Source organism: Macrobrachium rosenbergii, chromosome 41, assembly GCF_040412425.1.
Source record: "Macrobrachium rosenbergii isolate ZJJX-2024 chromosome 41, ASM4041242v1, whole genome shotgun sequence".
Taxonomy (NCBI): Eukaryota; Metazoa; Arthropoda; class Malacostraca; order Decapoda; family Palaemonidae; genus Macrobrachium; species Macrobrachium rosenbergii.
Window position 1 is genome coordinate 37344029 of NC_089781.1, and position 22221 is coordinate 37366249.

Here is a 22221-nt window from a genome sequence, read left to right on the forward strand (position 1 = left end):
CAATCTACAGTGGACCCCCTTCTATTTTGGGATGGATTCCAGGTAGCATACATATATATTCAAGAGTTCATGCCATACAGTTTGAAGGAATTTTGCAGGAAAAGTGCTCAGATCACTTCCATGGGCCATAAATGACTCATGGCAACTTTTACCCCAACTCTAATCGTACAGGAGAGACTCTGCCTTGAGATGAGGAATGGTGTCCAAAAATCCCATCCAATGACGTCTCGTAAATATTTTACAATAAATATACTAAGTATTTGTTACAGATTTTAGTTCTTATCTGTTACGATGTTGTGTGAACTGTAATTATAACTTACAAAACAAAATTTTAAAATATATTATAAAAACACTTATAACTTGATAAAATTAGCGTATATTTTACAACTGTCGCTTGGGAAAGAGGCCCTGTTCAGGGTTGGAAATATTCACTTTCAACTTCCTCAAAGGTACAGAATATTTTTAGATGAGTTTTTTTTTTTTTTTTTATACCATGTGCATTTGCATATCTTCCTCTTTCCATTGATGAGTTTTTAAAGTATTCAGATTTGATGGTTGCAAATGACAGCATCTGTAAAAAAAATTTCAGCTCATTGCATTTTATCTTTTTGAATTATTATTGTTCATGTTTTATATTTCTGAATGCAGTACCATAAAAAAGATTACAGTAATTTACAGCAAGCAATGAAAAATTAATGTACAGGAAACAATAAAAGAAAATACTTTTCATGCCTATGTGCAGTCAGAATTAGATTTGCTTTAGAGGAGTTTTAGGACAGACCACTCCCACTTCAAATCTTAAAGGGTTATGACAAAAAATAAAAGCTTTTTCTCTCAGCATTTTTTTTCATAAACTCCAGTCCCCTACTATTGCTTTTTTCCCATGGAATATGCATAATTTTCTCACACTGAAAACAGTAAATATTCAGAAAACATTTTAATATCAGGACAGCCTAAACCCGTGGGTTAAGAGACCATCATCCATTAGCTGTTGTCATTTTTCTTATGCTCTAATGCAATGAGCATAATACAAATGCTGGATTAAAAAGCTATGAACAACTTTTTGGCAAAGACTGATGGGGGATGGATGTTGATATACCAGAAGTAGCAGGAACCAAAGTATCAAGAAACTGAAGGAGTTTTGGAAGAACCTGAACCTTGAGAATTAATATTAGAATTGTGGAAGCACTGGATAAAGTTACCCCTGAGATGGTAAAGTATTTATGTGGAAATTGTAGATGAATGGTGCAGTAAGCATTGATGAAGTAGAGGAAGAAATTTATGGTGGAGGAGCCTCTGAAAGGTTCTGTAGTACTCCAGCTTAGCAGTCATGTTGAAGGAGAATTTCATCAGTTTCAATTTACTGAAACAATATTTCAATGAAAACTTCCCCAACATTGACAGAGTCATATCAGTAAAATTGTTGATTGAGAAAATGAATGCTGCAGAACAGCAGGTCTTACCTTTTTCTTGAGACATCATTTTCGCCACCACAGAGCAGGGCATCATCTTTTTTACATTAGCCCAGACGATTGTTAGCGTGGCAGTCCAGATTATCATTATCACCACCTCATTAGTCCTATATCTATTGATGCTTCCCCACTACACTAACAATCTCCAGAAATCCAAAGCATGTAATTGCAATATGTAGGAATTTCATGTCCACTGTTTTTTTGTACACACTGGATTTTTATTGAAAAAGTAAATTTATCTATTATGATACTATAAAAAATATTGCAAAAACCATTGGCTTAAAACTAGTACTTTTAAAAATCAGTTTCCTAATGAAAGAGTATGAAATCTGGTGAGAGAAAAACGATTCTGTGCTGAAAGCGTTAGATGGTATTCATTTGTACTTAGTATAGAATGCTCTGTAATTATTGGTGCTCAAACTTGTAAATGTTGCTCTATCATAGATGGATATATCAAGTTTTTTTTGTAGCTGGATATCAAGATAAGGAAATTTATAATTTTTTGTTATTCCATAGTGAATTTTATCTTGGAGTATGTAGAATTTTAGTGTAAATAACATTTTGTTCATGAGACTTACCTGCCAGATATATATATAGCTGTAATCTCCGAAGTCCGACAGAATTTCAAAATTCGCGGCACACGCAGTGGCCGGTCAGGTGGTTAGTACACATTCCCGCCGCTGGGAGGCGGGTATCAGGAACCATTCCCATTTTCTATTCAGATTTTCTCTGTCGCCGGACTGTCAACACCTGTTGTCAGTTCCCTCGCCATTTGGATTTCGAAATTTGTTGTCGGCTTAAGTATTTTGGTTGTTTGGTATTCGACTTGAATCTGTGACTTGGCATCACGCTTTTTCTGGACGCTTTTTTGATTTTGCTCTAGCTACTCGAGTCTGTAGCTCGAGTGAATGTAAGGTAGAGACTATGAAACCACGATGAATCCTCACACTTTATGTATAAAATGTAGGGTGTTGAATGTTCTATGGATAATCAGTTGTAATGAATGTGAGGCATTATCTGAAGGGGAGTGGAAGAAATATGAATCCTATATCACGTGGAATTGGAGCATTGATAGAGTTGAGGTCTTCCTCCAGGAGTGCATCTCTGTGAACCAGACAGTCAGGATTTCACCTGCTAGTAACCCTGTAGTTATTAGTTCTAACCCTGTAGTGTTGCCTTCGGGCCCTGAGGTTGTTGCTGCAGAAAGTAATACCTTGGCTCTCGTGTTAGAGTCAATTCGCGCTCTTGAAAATAAAGTGAATGCCATTCAAGCGCAAAGTGTTGTTTGTGTTAGTGCCCCTAGTGTTGTGGGGCGTCAGGTCGACCCTATAATGCCTCTAGGCCTGGACCTCTGCCGAACTCCCAGGACTCAGGAGGGGGCATGTCGGCGCATGAGGTTACGAGGACTTCCACGATCTGGCGTCCCTTGGCGGGTCTAATGACCACCCAGGCTGCCAGGGATCGTGCGAACGCATCAGAAGTTGCTTCTCGTCCTCCGACACGTCCTCCCCGCGTCGAGGTTGGAGCTCGGTTGGACTCGCCCTCTCAAGAGAAGCTTGAGAGGAAGGGCGCTTTCCGTCCTCTCCTCTAGGCGTTTGTGCTCTTCCCCAGAAGTATGGGGATATTCCTCGCCAGAAGAAATTACGGTGTTCTCACGGATTTGATGCTGCTCAAACGCCCCAGTCGCTAAGGCAAAAGCTGGAGCTACTCCTGTGAGAAGGAAGAAGGCGTCCTCTCCTCTCTTCTGCAGCTTCAGCCCTTCTCCCGAGAGAGTTGCTTCTCCAATACGCCAATTTGTTGGGCTTGCAACAACAGCTGGATACTCTCATAGACCGTAGAAATGACAGGCCTCATCGCAAGGATTTGACTCTACCTGTTAAGAAGTCCAGACCTTCACCTTCGTCTCCTGCTTTGTCTTCCTCACCTGCTAGAGGGCATGGGGCTTCTCGTCTGTCTCCTAGAGAGTGTAAAAAGTGGCTCCTACTCGTCTTCCCGATTTAGAGGTTGGTTGGCGGTCCGCGCCAGGAGGCGTGTGTCTCGCTCTTGGCCTCGCGCCTCACGGCCGCGGCGCCTCTCCCCTTGACTCTCGGCGCTCCCAGCCATGGCGGCAGCCACGTGAAGCTCTTCAGTATCCAGCCATGGGCTTCGCGCGCGTCCAGCCATGACGCTCCTCACACGCTTCGCCGTATCGCTTCAAAGTCTTCTTGTGTTGACGCCGCTCCTGCAGTGCATCATGACGCTCAACTTCCCACTTCAACTTCTGATGTCCTTCATGATACAGCCACAACTTCTTCAAATCGCGAGAGGTCCCGCTTACGTATCGGCGAGTCGGGACTTCTTCCACCACACACTCAAGACCCGCCAGCTGAGGAAGAAGATCCCCTTTCGTCACAGCCTTCGGACGAAGAGAAACATCCTTCGTCTTCTTCTTCCTCTGATTATCAGACTCTGGCTAATTTACTTAAGGATCTGTTTCCTGAGACCTTTCAACCTTCGGCTCCTCGCTCTCCACCTTCGCAGTTGTCTTAGGTCTAGCGAGAAGAGGACTCCTGGCTTTCTCTTTATCTACCAAAGGGCATTCCAAAGAAGTCCAGGATTGGATGACTGCCAGGAAAAATCAAGGAAAGACTTCTTTCGCTTTGCCTCCTTCACGTTTGTCCGGCAAAGCAGGCATTTGGTATGAGACGGGGGAGGATATTGGCTTAACAGTTCCCTCGACTTCTCAAGGGGACTTTGCGAGTCTTGTTGACGCCTCTAGAAGATCCCACTTGTCCTCTTCTAAGGTGTCTTGGACTCTGTCTGAAATGGACCACCATCTTAAAGGACTCTTCAGGACTGTTGAGGTCTTTAACTTCTTGGACTGGTGTCTGGGAGTTTTGCACATGAAGGCTACTAGTCCGAGTTCCATTAGTCTGGGGGAGCTGTCCAGCGTACTGCTGTGCATGGACAAGGCCGTCAGAGATGGCTCAGAAGAACTTGCTTCTCAGTTTTCGTCGGCTCTTTTGAAAAAGAGAGCATTGTTTTGTTCTTTCTCGGCGAAGTCTGTTTCACCAGCGCAGCAGGGAGAGCTGCAGTTCGCTCCTTTCTCAAGCCACCATCTCTTCCCCCAGACTTTGGTTAAAGATATTGCTGCCAGCCTTCAAGAGAAGACAACCCAAGACCTCCTTTCCAGGTCTTCTGAACATCCTTTGGCCCCATCATCGTCCTCTTCTTTTCCTCAGTCGGCTAAGAAGAAGCAGCCCTTTACAAGTGGAGGGGCTTCCATGGGGCTTTAACAGAGACCGCTCCACAGAGGAGAGTTTCCCCTAAGGCAAAGTCACTTCCAAGAGAGGTAGCAAGTGACTCTTTTCACCTCCAGACACCAATAAGACCAGGCTTCTTCATTTAAACCTGGAGAGAGAGAGGGGCGGACGCTTGGTCCCTCCAAGTGGTAGAGAGAGGTTACTTGATTCCTTTTCTGTCTCCTCCTCCATTGTCTTCAACCCCAAGAGATCTGTCTCCCAATTACCATCCTGCCAAACAGAAAATTCTGTTCGACCTGCTCGAACAGATGCTCGAGAAGAGAGCAGTGGAACAGGTCTTAGACACTCAGTCCAGGTTTTACAGCAGATTTGTTTCTAGTCCCAAAACACTCAGGAGGTTGGAACCGTCTTGGATATCAGCAGGCTGAACAACTTTGTCGAGTGGAAAAGTTCAGATAAGAACCTCTCAGTCAATACTAGGAGCCCCCTTACGTTCGAGAGTTGGATGGTATCTTTGGATCTCCAAGATGCTTATTTCCACGTCCCAATTCATCCGGTTAGATGAAGTATCTCAAGGTTGTCTTGGGGACAAGAGCGTACCAGTTCAGGGCTCTCTGCTTTGGACTCAGCACAGCCCGAGGGTGTTTCGCTTCTTATGAAGAGCGTTGCGTGTGGTTGCACCTGTCGGGCGTCAGGATGCCCAGACTGACTGGTTGATTCGGCGTCGTCGAAGCGAAAGGTGTCTGGAGGACCTTCAGTTGACTCTGCAACTCGTGAAGTCCCTGGGACTTCTGGTCAATGTGGAAAAGTCGCAGCTGATCCCCTCACAGTCCATTGTGTATCTGGGGATTCAGATGAATTCAGCGGCTTTTCTAGCGTCTCCGTCGCAAGAACGGCAACTTCTATGCTACGGAAAAGTCTCGGCCGCCTTGGGGAAAACATGCTTTCGGTGAGGGAATGGATGAGTCTGCTGAGACCATTTCCTCGCTGGAAGTTTGTTTCCCTGGGAGGCATGACCTCTTGGATTTCTTTCTGTTGGAGAACTGGCAAAACAAGGAAGGCTTGGAAGAGGAATTGAGAATTCTTCCTTCTGTAAAAGAATGCCTGAAGTGGTGGCTCGATCCAGCGAAGTTGGAAAGAGGGATCTCCCTCAAGTTTCTGAACCCCGACCTAGTGTTGTTTTCCGACGCGTCGTCAACAGGTTGGGGGCCAACACTAGGGGGAGAGAGTGTCAGGAACCTGGAGAGGGGAACAGGTGTCCTGGCACATCAACATCCGAAAGAGAGTTAGCGGCGATCTTTTTAGCTCCAATTCTTGAGGTCCAAGTTTGCAGTCGTGTGGTTCAAGTATTTCCGGACAACACTCTGACGTTGGCTTACCTCCAAGAAACAGAGGCGGAACACCTCACCGTTCCTGTTCGGCCTTGCAAAGAAGATTCTTCTTTGAACATGCTGCAACATTTCGATTCTCACAAGATTTGTTGCAGGGGTCGAAAATGTTCGAGCAGACCTGCTCAGTCGGCGCCATCAACTCCTGCCGACGGAATTGACCCTTCATCAGGAGGTTTGCCAAGATCTCTGGAAACTTTGGGGTCGTCCTCTTGTGGATCTCTTCGACCTCAAGAACAGAGAAGGCTCCCTTCTCTGCTCACAACCTTTCGACCGAGGGCAGTTGCGATAGATGCTCTTCTCTGGGATTGGACGGAATGGATGTTATGCCTTTCCCCGTTCAAAATTCTGGGAGAAGTGATACGCAAGTTCGCGGCCTCTCAAGGGACGAGGATGACCCTCATCGCCCCCGGTTTTGGGCTTGAACCACTGGTTCTCGAATTCTTTTTGGTTGGTAGGCGTCCGAGAACCCTACCTATGAGCAGAATCTGCTCAGATAGCCGCCGCGAATATCATCAAAACCTCACTCTGAACCTGACTGCATTCAGACTATCGAGAAATTGGTCGGAAGCGAGAAGTTTTCTGCTTCAGAATATTGCAGACGTGGTAGAGCCAGAAGATCTTCATCTATCAAGTATATCAAGCGAAGTGGGCAACCTTCAGGGCTTGGTGCAGAAAAGGGTTTTCCTCTTCCTCGACCACTGTATTTGATTGCTGATTTCTCCTTTTTTGAGAAGAAAACTCAAGTTAGCAGTTCCTACTGTAAGGGTTATCAGACATGCTTTCTACTGTTTTCAGACACAGAGGACTGGATTTGTCTGACAATAAGGACCTCCATGATCTTTTGAGGTCTTTTGAGACGTCTAAGGTTCCTCAGCTAATTCCTCCTACTTGGAGCTTGGACGTAGTGCTCAAGTTTTTGATGTCTAGTCCTTTTGAGCCTCTCCACTCTGCATCTCTTAAGGATGTTACTCAAAAGACGGTATTCCTCACGGCTCTGGCGACGGCGAAGAGAGTGGGCGAAGTTCAGGCTATCAGCTGTCATGTGGGCTTCAGGGCCGATGCTGTCCTGCTCTTTAAGCCCTACGTTCTTGGCCCCTGAAATGAAAACCTTCTAACCCTTGGCCTGAACCCTTTGAAATTAAAGGTTTGGACCTGTGGACAAAGTTTCAGGAGAGTTCTATGTCAGTTTAGAGCTCTCAAGTTCTGTAAAGGACTCAGGACATTCGTGGTCCCTCCCGGATAATTTATGGTGTTCTGTGAGGCAACCAGTAAACCTATGTCGAGAAGAATGCACTGGCATTCTTCATTGAACGTCATTAAGGAGGCACATTCTAGTTGGCGACTCCAACTTCAGAGATTGTTGAGTTGCGCTCACGGTGAGGGCAGTTGCTACCTCCATGGATTCCAGAAAATATGGCACTCAGTGACATTCTCAGTGCCACATTTTGGCGAAGCGATTCGGTGTTTACCTCACACTATTTTGCGAGATGTTAAAGTGGCATACGAAAATTAGCACCGCTGGGACCATACATTGCTGCTAACAACCTTGGGGACAGGGGGTAGCTCTGATCCTGTCGCTAATCTTGATTAGGAAGGTTTTTAATTGTGTTTTATGATTTGTTGATTAAACTGATGGAGGCAGTCTTTAATCGCTGCAAACAACATATTAGGTGTTGGTTGGAGTGGTTGGTAATGCTCTTTTGTCCTCATTGTATGGTGTAGCAGTCTAGATCACATTGGTCACGCCCCATGACAGATCATCTAGAAGTTCACTATAACTATATAGGTCACTACCTCGCTGGGAGTCTCTAGTAAAGCAGAAACAGACTAGGGTGACAGTAACACGCAGTCAGCTATGCTATCAGGTAAGGAACCAAAAGTAATTTTATCTATAAGTTGTTTTTCCCTAATTCTTGTGTCTCTACCCCCTCAAAGGTGGTATTCAGCTATATATATATCTGGCAGGTAAGAAAGTGTCATGAACAAAATGATATTTTAATGATAAAATAAAGTTTTGTTCATACTTACCTAGCAGATATATATGTATATTACCCTCCTCCTCCCCTCAGGAACAGTGGCGTTAGAAAATCTGAATAGAAAATGGGAATGGTTCTGATACCCAGCCTCCAGCGGCGGGAATGTGTACTAACCACCTGAACAGCCACTGCGTGTGCCGCAATTTTGAAATTCTGTCCGACTGAGATTACAGCTATATATATATATCTGCCAGGTAAGTATGAACAAACTTTATTTTATCATTAAAATATCATTTTTTACTTGCTCTTTCTAAAAAGTATCATGTATCACCCACATATCCTCGGTATAGTAAAGGCTGGAATTTTTATGGGCAGTTAGTTATCTACTAGGAGTAATAGTGGAACATAAATTATTTTTCCTTTAAACAAATTAAGAAGACAAATTAATGGCTTCTCAATGGACTAAGCATAGCAGAATCAATTTTTATCCCACTTAATAAGCTTATTTTAAATTTAAATGGTGCTTCTTGTTCAATGAACTTTTAATTTTTCCACTGAGTTTTTCTTGTTTTTAACATTTTCAACTTTTTTATGCTCTTTATATGTTTGTAGATTCCTGTACAGGCAGTTGCTGTATTACAACACATTCCTATACTGTACTAATATTATGGTTGAATTGGTTGATTTTATAGTTCTAATGTAATATGTTGAAAGCTTTGTATTTGCCAAGTATAAAAAAGTAGTGACAATTATTTGGAAAAATTATAATGGGGATTAATATTAATTAAAATTTTTTATTAAAATTTTTTTATATGGATGCATTATAATACTGCTCATCCTTTCTTTAATACTGATTTTATAATGCTATAGATGCCTTTTGCCTTTTTTATATCAATAATAGTAAAACAAAGGCAAATATGGCCATAGAGTCATTTCATTAGTAAGAATACAGGCAGTCCCCGGTTAACGGTGTGCTCGGTTAACAGCAATCGGTTTTATGGGGCTTGTCTAGCGACGAAAATCGGCAATTTTCGGCACCGAAAATTGCCGATTTCCGCTTATCGGCACCGATAATTGGGTATTGGCGCCGATACATACGTAACAGAGGCACGGATAACCGAAAATCGGAGCTTTTCGGCGCTGATAACCCCCGAAAATCACTGAAAAAGCGCCAAAATCACCGATTTTCAGTTAGCGGCGATTTTCGGTCATCATCACACCCTCAGAAACGGAACCCCGCCGATAACCGGGAACTGCCTGTATTGTATTCCCTTTTTATTCTGTGACTGCTGTGATGTTATTGTTCTTGTTAAGCTACTGAATAAAAAGACTTGGTGTTGGATGCTTTTATCACTAATGGTACTGAATAACCTGGGGATTCCAGTGCCAGGTCATCAGACCAAGGACTGATTAGGAAAATAGAGAGAATCAAAGTAATCCTTTAGTTAAATATATTGGTTCTTTTAGTACAGTTAAATATATTGGTTCTTTTATTACCAATTTATGTTATGAGTAGCACAGCAGCCTTACCAAATCCTGGCCCTTATTGCCTGCTCTGTAGGGGAATTCATAGTACTGTAAATGGAAGCTTTTGAGCAGTTGTGTAATTTGATAAATGTATTGAACTGCATATTCATTGATGCTTATACATATTCTCTCTTCTTTATACTAGGAGTACTATGACTGTACCTGTAATTGATGGTATTGATCATGACACTTTTGAATATCGTCCCGTGTATGGTGCCGGCAGCAACTTTCGAGGTATATTTGAATGGGGAATGCTGTACAAGGAAACAGAATTACCACAAGAAATAGAACGGCAGAGACAGCACAAAAGTGAACCATACAAGTAAGATTTTTATAAAATCCTGGTGATAGGTTTTAAATGCACTTGATGTGAAAAGTGACAGATTTTTTAGTTAAATTTTGACATAACTATCGTAGCAATGCATTTTTGTTAGGTTTGGTGCATTTGATATTAAAAAAAAGTACAATTTACAAAGCTTTGGACTGGAGTTACCATGTTTGATGGCATATCAGAATATATAGCTACAGTATTGCAGAAAAAACTTGGTCAAAGCAAGCAACCAGGAAAGCAGGAAAATCTTTCTAATGATAATTACACTTTAATTTATAAGAGCAAACAAAAGGTTAAGTATACAGCAGGAAACATTTTATGTCACTCCCCTCTATCTCTACTTCCTGTGGGTTACTATGACATATAACTGAGGTGACAATAAATTTATGAGGACAGTACAAATAGTTGCCAACTTGCGACCTGTGCGACTTGAGACCACTCACTCGAATGACTGAGGTTTAAAAGAAAAAAAAAAAGGACAGTAAACTCAACTTTTATGTGAGGGATACGTTCCTGATGCCATGCGTAAATAGATCATAATTTCCACATAAGAATCAATGGTAATAAAAGGAGTAATGATCTGAGACAGTAGTAAACTACATTATTTTTTATAGTGTAGTCACTGTTTTGTCCTCAAGGAGTTACCTTCCATTGTCTACCAGAGCTCTATGGTGACCAAACTAATATCAAAGAATTCTCTTCTAGTTGGTCTTCTGGCCAGGTATTGTGTCGTAATGATTAGCATAATAACACGTGATGGAGTATATAATGGACTCTAGGATAAGGGGGCATTTTCCCTTATCTTCAGTGAAGCTGAACCCAGTTTTTCCAACGTCAAAAGAACCTGCAAGAAGGAGAAGTGACTATTGCACATGTGCCCTCTTGTTTACAACTGGTCCGTTAAAAGACCAAGGAGCCATTACTCTGTTTGGTCTAAAGCGAACGGTTCACATCGTTACCAGCGCTCTGAAAAAATTCTACTTTTTTCTCCGTTTTAGTATCAAGGATTATGGAAACATCAAAAATAGCAAGATAAGTGCTCAATATTAACTTACAGTTAAAAGTTTTAGTTTTAAACTTCTGGAATTTATATAATTTGTGTGTTAAAGCCGGAACCCGGCTCGTTGATCAGTAGCCTACCTAGTTTCGTAAAACGAAAATTGTTTTAAATTCTAACTAAATGTTTTAACTAAAAGAAATGTTCCACAAATTATTATTAATATGGAAAATCCATTCAGATTATACGATGTCTACAATAATCTAGGCAGTAAGTGAGAATAATTTAGACTAGATAAATAGTGGATGTTGTCTGTAGCCTATGTGAATCCTTGGATTACATATCCTAAGTTTCCTAGCTTAGACCAAGGACCCTACTAGGATCAGATAATAACAGTATCTGGGCAAAGGTAAATCGATAGCCTAACAGTGAGGCTACATATTAGTATAAATTTTTTCCCTTTTATAAACCTGTGCACTTAAGCATGAGCTAAATAATCCAGGACTATCCTAGGCATTACCTTATATCAAGTTAAGTGACAACTTTTCATGAAACATCCCATTTTTGGACTAAATTTTTAGCCTAGACCATGTAACCTAGGACTAGATGAAATAGCAATTAGGAGTAGATGAAATTGTAATCTGTGCTAGATGAGATGGTAACCTAGCCTTAGGGCTACATACTAATGTAGGCTAATTGTGTTTTGTTTATGTAACCCATACACTCAAGTGTGAATTAGATAATCCAGATTAGGCAGTAGCCTAGATTAGAGTAAGTTATAACCTGGTTATAAGGTTACACATTAGTGATTACTGTTTTATATAGTAAACCAAATAGCCTAGGATTGGATATAAGCAACAAACTGGGTTAGACAAATAGTTGAATAATTATAAGGTTACATATTAGTAAGTTTTCTGTTTTTATAATAATCTGGATTAGGCAGTACCTTATACTAGGTTAAGAAAAAATTAATAGGCCTAGGATTATACATAAACAGTATCCTAGCCTAAATAAAATAACCTAGTTTCTTATGACTTGGTAGCATTTCTGTAAGGTTACATGCTAGTAGGGTCTTGTGTAGCCTATATCCTTAAAGGTGACATAAACCTAAGACAGTCAGTAGCCTAACCATATTAAGTAGGAACCCCCTTATAATAAAGGAATATCCTACTATTAGCCTAAAACAGCGATGGCCGAATATCAGATGAAAGGGTAGCCTCGGCCACATAAAACAGAAAAACAGATTATAAGAGAATTATTTTCTCTAAAGTTATATCTTTTAAGTTGTAAATAAGCCTTGAATATGTTAAGCAAGAACCTTCTAAGAAATCCTCTTATTCTTAGCTTAACGTAGATTATACTAGAATCATTACCCTAAGCTATATAAAACAGCAGTTTAGGTTAGTCAAACAAATTAGTTCATATCAGTTAGTCTGAATGGCATGACAATTGGAATTAAAAATTTCACTTGGCCATTGCAAAAGGACTAACAGTGTATAAGTAATACAGCCATGTACAGGTATGAAAACTAACCTAAACCTTAGAGGGTTTAACTTAGATATTTAATTAAATGTATTAAAAACTGCACAATTGTAATCAAGTTAACCGGTAGTATGGAAACTATATGAGGGACTACAGAAGTGTCCCTCACTTAAAAACAATTAATACTAACTAGCTTCTAATAACAACTTGCTTTATATCACTACAGGGCCGCCATTAGGCAGGATCTTTAGTTCAAGTGTTCCGTAGTAAATTATTCGGTTCACTTTTTGCCAGTGGGTACGGCCCATACCACCTGCCATGAGCATAGTCCTTGTAAAAAACAAGGAAAATTTGCTTGGTCGCCAGATGTGGGCGAGATCTGTAGTATGCTCTTGGCAGCAAGTTTTAAGGATGAAACACCTCCTTTTAAGCTGTCTCAATGGGGCCTAGGGTTCAGTAGGGGTGAGGAAGGGGGAGATTATATCTTTCCGGTAGAACTCCGGCAGCAGATACTTAACCCTTCCTCTGAACAACATCAAAGTTTGGGCCAAAACCCATTAACATCAGTCGCCAATACTTCCCAGGTTAACCCCATGGAGGAAGTAGAGGAATCTTGACATGGAGTTCACATTCTTATTAAAAAATATGAAGTGGACATTGCCATCGAAATGGCCCTGCTGAACCCAGAAGGCTCAGGGACATACATTTAAGCTGGTCATGGGAGAAACCTCCCAGAAGGAATTCTATTCCCCATGCAGCTATCATTGTTGAATAGGATCTTTCCCCCAAAATGATACTGGGATCCACCTAACTCAGTCTGAAATGTCTACTTTTTTGGAAGGGTATAGTAACTTGCCCAGGACTTCTGCCCCTTGATTAACAGGCAGTTACAGTTTAGTTGCTGAAGCTCAGTTAGATTGCACAATCTCCCCCAAAAGGGATACACAGTATATGGCAAGCTCCCCCAAAAGGGATACACAGTTTATGGCAAGATCCCCCAAAAGGGATAGACAGTTTGCGGCAAACTCCCCCAAAAAGGGATACACAGTTTGTGGCAAGCTCCCCCAAAAAGGGATACACAGTTTGCTACATTTGATCAGTTCTGTAAGGAAATTGAGTTTTTATTGACCTGTACCCCCAAAAGGGATACACAGTTTGCGGCAAGCTCCCCCAAAAGGGATACACAGTTTGTGACATTTGATCAATTCTGGAAGGAAATTGAATTTTTATTGACCTGTACCCCAAAAGGGATAAACAGTTTGCAGCAAGCTCCCCCAAAAGGGATACACAGTTTGCGGTAAGTTCCCCCGAAATGGATACACAGTTTGCGCCATTTGATCAGTTCCATAAGGAAATTGAGTACCATCAAAGATGCCCTTGCCACAGAACAGCAATATATAAGAGACATGAAGCATGATTCTGAAGAGCAAAGTCAGTCAGCCATGTACACACCAAAGTGCAAAAGTACTACATCCTGTAACCGAAAAGTGAGTGTAGATACAAATGCCGCCCAAACAAGGTCTGATTTTATAATTCTGAATAGAAACAACAATGGGTCAGTAGAATACAGAACTTCAGATCAAAACATAATAGGGGCTCCAATACTCACTCCACCCCTGATGATACTGATAATCCTTGGCAAGACGCGTCAATGTGCATTTTCTCTCCCGATGGCAAGTAGGTAATTAATGAGAGAAAAACTATGATCAAAGTTGTAAATGTAGAATTTACAAACGGCAGCATTCCTTAATACAGAATGGCACCTGGTACCATCCTCACCAGACTTGGCGAAACCACTAACAGAAATGGTTTTCTTACCTGTGCCTATAGCATTAAAAACTAAAGAAATCACCCTTTACCAAGTCAGTGATAAATGGATCTCTACTTCCTTTTTGAATTAGACCCAAGTTGCTCACCAAGTAGCCTTGTCAGAATTTTATGCTAAGCTCCGACTCTTTAGCATTATAACCTCTACCACCTTGCTTGAAGTTGCCATCTAAAGGCTTCCAGGACATCCCAGGATAATTTTTGCTATTGAGACCAAAAGTCATATGAGAACCCGATGGAAAGCACTCTTTGACTTCCTAGAATGGCACATAAAATTGCGAATGGAAGCACTGGAGAGCTCCATCAAATCACTCTCCAATGTCACTGCATTATTACATTCTAACCCCTTCTGTAAGGACCTGTTTGAGGAGTTTGGGTCAACATCGGCAGTGGCGATGTCTTCTCATGTTCCAGTCTTGTCTGTTATGACAGTTTCTAGATCTGTGGCTCTCCCCTCACCTATGTCTAGAGTTTCAGTTCCTGTGACGTCTCAGTTTTCGGTGGTGTACACTGCTCAACTTTTTGGGTCAGCTTCCGCTGTGGCAAATGCTGCACCTGCTCTGTCTTGAGACTCTCTCTTTCAAGCAGTTGTGGACAGGAGTTGATATTGTTTTCCGAGAAAGTTATGGATGTGTCCTGAAGGAGAAACGTCGCAGGCCTCCTACTCTGCCTTCGTCTTCATCTTTGTCTTCTTTGTCTGGCCGGCTCTCTCCTGTCAGATGTTGGAGGACTAAGGACTTTGTCTCCACTCCTTGCAAGAGGAATTGTAGGACCATCTCGGATTCACCCTCTCCGTCATCTTCCAACCACGTACATGGCTCTCCTGTTCAAGGCCTTGTTTCTGATGTTGATGCATCATGTCCAATTGTCTCTTGGCCTTTGGTAGGCCCTTCCAGACAGATTTGCTTCAAGAGAAATACATAAGTGGTTTTGTCTCCCCCTGATTGTCCTGTTCAAGTTCATAGGAAAGACGATAAGGCTCCTGTCAAGAAATCCTGTGTGGAGAAGTCTACAATAGATTAGTTCCTTCCCCAGGTCCTCGCACATGGAAAATTCCATATGTACACGTACGTGCACCCAACGGTGACCGTTGTCTTCTCGGTCATGTTCGCCTTCGAGAGACATGTCTCGTTCTATCTCACACATCCGTGCTGAAAGTCTTCGTTGTTCCAGAAGTTCTGTCGGTTCGCGTCCGTATAGGCGTTCGTCTGTCCATCATTCTCACTCATGCTTTCGTGGGAGGGTTTGTGATTGTTGCTCCAGTTCTCGCGGCCGTGTTTCAAGACATGTCTGTGAAGGGAAGCACGTATGAGCAGTTACTCCAGGTAGGTAGGCCTGCAGCCTTGCCCTTCGTCATCGCAACGTCTCTTTGATTTGCGATCTCCTAGGAGAGACTGTGATCATCGTTCTAGTTCGGTCAGCCGTAGACATGTTGTTAGCCCTACACAACCGTGTAATGATACATGTCTTTCACATAAAAATCGGAGGTCTACCTCTCGTTCCTGTGAACGGGATGATTTCCATAATAACCTACCTTCGTCATCGGCAGGCATTGAAGCCCCCGAAAAGATGTTAGGACCTGAAAGGTCCTACACCCCAGTTTTAAACAAGGGTGTTCCCCATTTTTCAGATCCAACTGATAGAAGTGAAGAGATTTCTGTGGTCAGGAGGTAGATTTAGAAAACCAGGGTTTATTATTACATATGCTGAGGTTGTTGAGCTCATTCATGAGTACAGCAATCTGTCTGAGGAAGCTGCAACAACTTCGGATTTCCCTACAGGCCTTGAGGTTTGCTCGGACCTGAGAAATATTCAAAGACTATAGGAGTTGCCATGCTCAAATCATGCTGATTCTGCTCTGAGTCATGTTAATTCTCTCATCTCTGGGCTTGATAATTCTCTTTGATTGAGTAGGTCATTCAAGCTTCTACCCCCACCACTTCCTTTGCATAAACAGGTTTTATACAACCCCTAATATGGCTCTGCAATCTAAACAAGTGAACCCACATCTGGTTTGTTTAGGTCCAGGGTTGTCTTTGGATCAGGTTAGGGCAGAGGGCCCTTCCTTCACTCCTCAGGAGGCTGCTCCCTTGGAGTTGAGCACCTCTTCTGCTTTCCAGACTGTCTCTTGATTGGATTTATGGTCCATAGTGATGGCCAAAATCTCTACCACTGCAATGGGTGATACAGAAGAGAGTGACCCTTATATCAGACTGTTACAGTCTGGAGGTAAGGCAGTCACTTATCTGACCCATTTAAATGCTAACATTTGGGTCAACCTATTAAAAAGAAGAGACACAGCCCTCTCCCAAGGAATCAGTACTGATGTACTGATTCCTTATTGGCTTTGAGGAACGGGGATATTCTGAGTTCCCTGTCTCTCTTTCCTAAGGAGCAACTTGATATTGCTGTAGATAGACGTCAGGCAGACAATAATGACTAGCTAGTTCACCAAGTGGTATCAAAAGCTGTTGTTCCTTCTCTCCCTAGCTCATCAAAACCTAGACCTCAACCTTCTTTTAAGAAGACCCCTAATACGACTTCTACCAACGGATCCAGTCAGCCTGCTCCACCGTCATCTTAGAAATCCCCTCAGCAATGGCCTTTTCAGCCCTGTGCTTCCAGACCAGGGAGAGGAGCTAGAGGTAGGGTAGAGGAAGTAGGCTATAGAGTGGGCACCACTCCCCGCTCACTGCTGCCTGAGGGGCGGCGGGTGTGCCTGGCTAGCCATTGGGCTATGTGGCAGAGTTTGGGGACAGAAGTGGATAGCAGATATTCTACGGATGAGATATCTACTACTCTTCAATTTTCTTCCCCCTCTCTCCGATCTCCCTCTCCATCATTTGACTCATCCCGAGGACTTTCCAAAATATCTGGCTCCTCAAGAGGAAGTGAAGAAAATGATGGAATAGGAGCAGTGGAAGTAGTCAGGCATACATCTCCAGGACTTTACAGTCGGGTTTTTCTGATTCTCAAGGCAACGGGCAATTGGGGGGAGGCCAGTAATAGACCTCTCAACCCTGCCTGTGTTCATCAGGAAGACCCAATTCAAGATGGAGACACCTTTTACAGTCCTGTCAGCTGTCAGGAGCAACGATTTTATGTTCACGATAGATCTGAAGGATGCTTACTTCCAAATTCCAATCCATTGCTGTTCCCAGAAGCTTCTTTGCTTCAGTCTGGGGGAGCTGTTGTTCCAATTCAAGGTCCTATGCTTCAGCCTTACAACAGCCCCTCAGGTGTTCATGAGTGTTCACCGTAGCATCAACGTTAGGCTCATTCTCGGGGAATTTGACTCTCAAGATACCTTGATGATTGGTTGGTCTTAGCAAGTTCTCAGGAAAAGCTAATCCAAGACAGGGTTCATCTTTCTCCAATTTTGTCATGTCTTAGGCATTGTGATAAATTTGTAAAAGTCAAACTTACTTCCTAGTCAAAAGATTCTTTACCGGGGCATGATCATAGACACTGTATCATCGAGAGTACAGGCAGTCCCCAGTTATTGGTGGGGGTTCTGTTCTGATGGCATGACGATAAGCAAAAATCGCCGATAACCAAATATTGGCAATTTCAGTGCTTATCAGCGCCGATAACCGGGTATTGGGGCTGCTGTTAGGTATGTATCAGCACCAATACCCAAGTATTGGCGCCGATAAGCAGAAATTGGTGCATATCGGCGCCAAAAATCGCTGATTTTCGTTGCTAGACAATCCCCAAAAAACAAGATCACCGATAACCAGGGACTGCCTGTATTTCCATTGGACCAGCGGATTGAGAAGTTCAGGAAAGTTGCCCTGTCCTTTCTGTCCAAACAGAAGCAACGCGGCAATGGCAAGTGGTTCTGGGATTCTTTACCACCCTGGAAAAACTTGTTCCCCATGACCATCTTCATCTTCAGTCTCTCCAATGGAGATTGAAAGAGTTTGGGTCCCCCTCAAGGGATTCTCCTCTGGTGCAGGTCCCCCCTGTCAGCAGAAGTGAGAAGGGACCTACTGTGGTGGCTGCACGACAGAAACTTGGCTATAGGAATGCCTCTTCATTCTCCCCCTCCAGAGATTCTCCTGTTCTCAGACACCTCGTACGAGAGCGGGAGTACACACTTGGAGACCTTCTGACTTTGGGAGTGTGGAATCTTCAGGACAAGCAGCTGCATCTCAACATTCTGAAGTTGAAAGCAGCCTTCCTGGCACTTCAAGAGTTTCAAGAAAGGGTGACAGGGCACTCAGTAATCCAAATGTTGGGCAACGCTACGGTGGTATCATACGTAAACAAACGGGGAGCTAGAGTCAGGCCAACTTCACTCACTGACACTGCTTTTGCACCATGGGGCGATAGATCACTCAGTAGACCTCTCAGCCAGGTATATGCCAGGCAAGAGGAATGTAGTGACCAACAAGCTAAGTCGTCATGGTCAGATCTTAGGGAAAGAGTGGTCTCTGCATTAAGAGATATCAGACAGGTTCTTCCAACTGCAGGTAATCTCCGGTTATTGGCGGGGATTCCGTTACCGGCCAAGACCCAACAGCCAAAAATCGTTGATAACCGGATCATCACAGTAATTATGGTAATAAATGATGTTTATGACACTGTAAGTGCCGATAAACCACACTAACGCTAATAAACTGCTTACTGATGCCAATAAACTGCCTACCAATGCTGATAAACTGCTTGCCGACACCAGTAAACCACTTACCGGTGCCGAAAGTCACTTACTGCCGCTGAAAATCTGGTTAACTACGTTGTTAGCTAAGCATCGTGAAACCAAAATGCCATTAACCGATGCTGCTGATAAATGAGGACTGCCTGTTTGGGGAAGGTCCATGATAGACCTGTTTGCTACAAGGTTCAACAGGAAGCTAGAGGTCTATTGTCTGGTGGTTCCAGACTCCTTCACTGTGACAGAGGACACCCTTCAACATCCTTGGGACAATCTGGAAGTTTACGCCTTTCCCCCCTTGAACAGAGTAATGATTTCCAAGAATCTCAGGATGACCCTGGTAGCTCCCATGTGGGCCCAGTCAGAGTGGTCCCAAGATCTGCTAACCCTTCTGTTAGCAGTCCTGAGAGAAATTCCCCCATGGCACAACCTGGGCTGTAGGAAACTGAATGCATCACTGCATCATGGATAAGAGAAAGTCAGCTGATGCCTCTTCTCTCATCCCATTGGCTGAACCCCATTGCTACCAATTCCTTGTTATACAATTTTATATGATTTTTACTGGATTCTGGCTGGCACTAGAAGAATTTATCCTTATGTTAAGACTGCAGGTTTGTTAGCTATGAAAAATACAAATTAATTAAAAATTTGTCATTTTGCACGGTGTATCTTCTGAGGATCATAGCTACTAGTGAAATACGACTTCCTTGGTGCATGGCAACACCTGAGAAACGGGTCTAAGTGTCGCTCAGCATTACGTCTGTGCCCAGGTCTATGTCTGCTTTTGTGTTTTCTAATGAGATTCATGTACCCAAAATATTGCATCATTGTATCCAAGTTTTCTTTTCATCTCATATTTGATTGCTAGTTCATTTAGGCCAGTCATAAGTTTGTGTGTCCATATTGCTTGTGTGTGTTATAGGAAGAGTAGGCTAAGCTATACAGCGCATGTTTTCTTATGTGTATGTCTCCAGATCTTTTCTGAGCTTATAGAGCACATGAAGTACAGTACCTGCTATACTATATCTATCAATATAAAAGTATCTTAAAAAGTTCTGTAAGGTAACTATGATGTTATGACGGAAACAAACTGTAGAAAAAATATAATACTTTACAGGGAATGCTAAATTTATGAAATCTCTTTGTATATGTGTGTGCGTATGCTTGTTGATGGTATTGATTTAGTTTAATACCAATTTAGTTTCGTACTAATAAGATTTAGTGTAATACTAATAAGATAATTAAAAAAACATCAGTTATTATATATAATCCTAATTGAGACTTGTTAGACGTAAAAACACTTAAATTTAAAAGTGTAGCAACAGAATAACAAAAATACGAATAAGCTTTGTCTGCTGAGATGATGTAGCATCTGGAATGGTTCAACTCTCTCTCTCTCTCTCTCTCTCTCTCTCTCTCTCTCTCTCTCTCTCTCTCTCTCTCTCTCTCTCTCTCTCTCTCTCTCTCTCTCTGTTGGAGGTAGAACAGCTCTCTCTCTCTCTCTCAGTTGGGGATAGAACAGATGTTGATGCCTCTCTATATATGAATGCTATAAAAAAATCGTGTAACATGGTGTTTCACAGCTCCCTCAATCTCTGGAAATCACTATTGAGTGCACAGTAACTAAGATGTTACGAGGGAAACATCATGATGATGCCTGATGTGCAGTTGGTCTGTGTACGCCATGATATGCAAATGTAGTGATCTGTACATTCTAAGAAAAGGCGAGTGCCTTGCTGGTAAATACAGGCAGCCCTTGAATATCGGCAGCCTTGGTTATTGGCGATCCTGTTTTATGGCACATGTCCAGCAATGACGTTAACTGGATTTTCGGCACCGATACGTGCCGATCCCCACTTAGCAGTGACACCGACAACCGGGGATTGGCGCTTTTATCGCCGATTTTCGGTTATCGTCATGCCACCGGGAACGGAACCCCCGCCAATAACCGGGAACTGCCTGTATGACATTAGTATCATATACAATAGTTTGTATCATTATGTAATAGTAGAATTATGAAATACCTTATACAGCGTAGTGATAGCAAGAGCAGTGAAATAGGTAATCTAATGATAAATAGGTAATTACGTAGCTAAGATTAGGTCATAATCATTTTTCCCAAACAATGTTAAATTAAGCAATTTTAATTATCATAATAAGGCTTGAATATTATTCGGGTCATTCCTAGATAGTGATCCCCAAGGGTCACATGAAAAGGGTATTGTGGGGGTGGTAGGTTGGGCCAAGCATTTGGGGAAAGGTGGGTGGGAGAACTGAGTTGTGAGGGCCCTTGTCTGCATGGGAGCTTTGACGACTGTTACTGATGTAAAAACATCAACCTCACTTAATCATCATTTAGTTTATCGCTTTTGATTGGATGAGTATTGTAGGGAGTGATAGGCCATGGTAAGTACTTACTTGGTGGGAGGACAGGGAGAGCTGAGGGGGGAAGGTTTGGTGGGCCTTCATCTGCTTGAGAAGCTTTTATGACTGTTGTTGGCTTAAAAGTAATGACATAATTACATGTCACTCTGTTTATCGCTTTTGAATGGTTGTGAAAGATGTCATGACTACAGCATAGCAATTCCTTTTTGGTTGTTTTGTGCGTGTGTGTGTGTCCTCCCTTTCCCACTCCCTTCCAGTTCTCTGCCTCCGATAGATAACTGCAACAGTGACAATGAATTATAGTGCTTAGGTTTGTAAACAAAATTATTTTAATTTTCAGTAAGCATAAATGAGAGGTTTTGTGTATATCAGTAGTTTTTTGGTGTTTATTTTTTATTTTTTTAGTTTTTATTTACAAATTTAACGTAATGCATTGACCAAAAAATGTTTCATCTTATATCCTCACTGTTTCCTTTTCTCTTTTGTGTTCCTTCAATATGAATGCTTATTGCAAGTTACTCATATGCTATTGAACTTTTAGATTCAGATTTTCGGCAATACTGTACAGGCAGTCCTCGGTTATCGGCGGGCGTTTTGTTCTGGTGGCATGATGATAACTGAAAATTGCCATTAACCAAAAATTGGTGATTTCCGGTGCTTTTCGGCGATTTTTGGGTTTATCGGCGCCGAAAAGTGCCGATTTTCAGTTATCGGCACCTCTGTTAGGTATGTATTGGTGCCAGTACCCAATTATCGGCGCCAGTAAGCAGAAATCGGCGATTTTCGCCGCTGAAAATTGAAGATTTTCATCACTAGACAAGTGCCATAAAACTGGATCGCCATTAACCAAGCCCACCGTTAACTGGGGACTGCCTGTGCTGTATAGCATTAAGATTTTTTATATCTGACAACGGTATGTAACCATTTTTTCTGG

General features: G+C 42.3%; 1 protein-coding gene across 6 annotated transcripts in view; it reads left to right on the forward strand.

The window, feature by feature from the left end:
- The window catches only part of Pgant7 (N-acetylgalactosaminyltransferase 7), a 184764-nt gene that overhangs the window by 79590 nt on the left and 82953 nt on the right, over positions 1 to 22221 (forward strand). For all 6 annotated transcript variants that reach the window (XM_067084256.1, XM_067084254.1, XM_067084257.1 and 3 more), the window contains exon 6: positions 9754 to 9930. In XM_067084256.1, coding sequence (XP_066940357.1) covers positions 9754 to 9930 — 177 coding nt within the window. The remainder of the gene's footprint in view (positions 1 to 9753; positions 9931 to 22221) is intronic.